General features: G+C 55.1%; 1 protein-coding gene across 1 annotated transcript in view; it reads right to left on the bottom strand.

Annotated features, from left to right (window-relative positions):
* LOC144734669 (choline/ethanolamine transporter flvcr2a-like) overlaps positions 1–2,224 on the bottom strand; it is a 22,363-nt gene extending 20,139 nt beyond the window's left edge. Inside the window, exon 1 of the mRNA XM_078616959.1 lies at positions 762–2,224. Coding sequence (XP_078473085.1) covers positions 762–1,352 — 591 coding nt within the window. The 5' untranslated portion in view covers positions 1,353–2,224. The remainder of the gene's footprint in view (positions 1–761) is intronic.
* Positions 2,225–2,621: the final 397 nt, after the last annotated feature.

The raw sequence follows: 2,621 nt of genomic DNA, 5'->3' as shown, positions 1-2,621 counted from the left end.
AAATCACAAAAGGCAAAACGTTAAAACGATTAACTTAATGAGTAACCAGGTGATTAATCTCGTCCTCGCTCTCGCCACGCCGAGTTAATAGAGCAAACCTTGCACCAACATTTAGACTGTATCCACTGCTGGATGAATGGTTGCCTCCGCAATAAACATGCCACCGTCGGCACATGGTTGGCCCAACGTTAGCGCAACGTTCACACGTGGGTGGGTGGGTGTGTAAGTGAATGAATGTGTGGCTGAGTGGGTGAGCAACTGGGTGCGGGTTCCGACTGAACGAGTGACTCGATGGATGACTGGGTGGGTGAATTTCTGAGTGAGTGGCCGAGTGGGTGACTGACTGCGCGAGTGACTGGGTGGATGACTGGGCGGGTGAATTTCTGAGTGAGTGGCCGAGTGGGTGACTGACTGCGCGAGTGACTGGATGGATGACTGAGTGGGTGAATTTCTGAGTGAGTGGCCGAGTGGGTGACTGACTGCGCGAGTGACTGGATGGATGACTGGGTGGGTGAATTTCTGAGTGAGTGGCCGAGTGGGTGACTGACTGCGCGAGTGACTGGATGGATGACTGGGTGGGTGAATTTCTGAGTGAGTGGCCGAGTGGGTGACTGACTGCGCGAGTGACTGGGTGGATGACTGGGTGGGTGAATTTCTGAGTGAGTGGCCGAGTGGGTGACTGACTGCGCGAGTGACTGGATGGATGACTGACTGACTGACTGCGCGAGTGGGTACCCGCTGCCAGGACGTAGCCGCCTCACCTGGTTTCCGAAGACACCGATGGAACAGGCGGTGGAGACCTCCTTGGGGCCAAACCACACGGAGGCGAGTCGTGACGGCATGCCCAGGATGAACACCTGTGCCACCCCGCAGATGGACTGGGCCATCATGGTGATGCCAAACCCCAGGTGGTCGGGCCTCACGCTGGCCAGCTTCAGCCACGAGCCGCACGCGTTGAGCGCCGATCCGACGATGGCGATGACCCTCAGACCCTTGCTGTCGAGTAGCCACGTGACGGGGAAAATGAGTGGAATGTACACCACCATGTAGACCATGGACAACCAGTCGATGGAGCCCGTGGAGACGTCGTAGTAGCTGGAGAAGACGTGATTGAGGGTGCCGTACTCAATCCACTGGAAGGCGTTGGCCAACGAGTAGCTGCTGAAGAGCAGGACCAGGATCCATCGACGTGGCGAGAGTCCCGTCTCTAGCTGGACATCCGTGGGCCCGGCCGGGGTGATCTCGTCCGCGACCGGTCCGGGCAAGTGAGTGTCTCTCTCCGATGTCTCGTGGCTGCTGGCATCGTCGGTGAACTCTTGGCCCAGCTCGCGAGTGGCCTCGTTCGTGGTCATTGCCAAGAAGCTCTAGGCCACCTTTGGGAGGTGTCTTCTTAAATGTTCTTAAACGTTCCGGCGAAAAGGCAATAATTGCGCAAGTAAAAAAAATGTGTGATTTGTAACCCGCGAGATTTCTGTTCCTGACAGTCACGAGAATGTCCACATGGCCTGGCTACAACTTGACCGCTGCGTGTGTGTGTGTGTGTTTATATATATGGTTAAATACTTGGCAGGTCTAATAGTACAACTATAAATGTTTAATTATTTACGAGATGTACATTTTTTTCCCAATAAAACACGGACTGATAAGAAAGTCTTACGAGTTGCAGGGAGTACTTGCGCAAGAAACGTTACTTAACACGCGCGCACGACTGCTGCTCCAGGCGACTTACGCATGGCTTACATGACGTCAAAGACAAACATTCACACCTACCGGCCTTTAAATAACGTTTCGGGACAAGTTCCGTTAACGAGCAGCGCCTATGGAAGGTCGGGCACGGTGCGTCAAAGGGGCAATTGGCCACAGCATCACGCCCGGCCGCCTTTGTCTCCCTAGTGGCGATGTTTACACACCGCACCAGGTACTCATTGGAGACAGAGTCGCCCAGGAACGGTTTTAGATGATCGCTGTCGCTGGCTGAGAGGGAACGCAACTCGAGTCGCCGGGTTCGTAGCGCAGCGCGCTAACCGCTGCGCCACCGCTCCACGCGGGCAAGCGAGGGACAGAGACGCCCCTATCAATTAACAATGCCGACTAAGCATGAAGTACAGTCCGACGCGCACATGGGTTCTTAAAAATGTTAAATAACCACTTGCAGTATATACACACACAACACACACAAACGCGACTTTAAATTAGACCATCACACAAAAAAGTGCCCACCCCCCCCCCCGTATAGCCTTCACAGACTGTAGGGGCAAGTGCTGTTAGCGAGCACCTATGAAGGCCGGCACGGCACACGAGGGGGTGGGTGGCCAGCGCCACGCCCGACCGCCTTTGTCTCCCCAACAGCTAACCACTACACCACCGCTCCCCGCAAACCATCGCACACGCGCGCGCTCCACACACGACTGCGAACGACCTCAAACCGAAGACACAAACAGGGTCCAAGACTGATCTGGTTAAATATCTACTCGGGGTCGGGGGGGGGGCAATTTCCAACGTTGTCTTCTTCGCTCGCGTAACGTTTACCGCATTAACGAAGAGGGGGGGGGGGACATCAAAGTGCGCATCGAGTGGACGAAGCAGTTCCACCGTTCGGCTCCGTTTTCGTTTTAAAGGGA

Source organism: Lampetra planeri, chromosome 52 (assembly GCF_965212315.1).
Source record: "Lampetra planeri chromosome 52, kcLamPlan1.2.h2, whole genome shotgun sequence".
Taxonomy (NCBI): domain Eukaryota; kingdom Metazoa; phylum Chordata; class Hyperoartia; order Petromyzontiformes; family Petromyzontidae; genus Lampetra; species Lampetra planeri.
The sequence above is the reverse complement of the archived record's forward strand: the minus strand, read 5'-3'. Positions and strand labels throughout refer to the sequence as shown.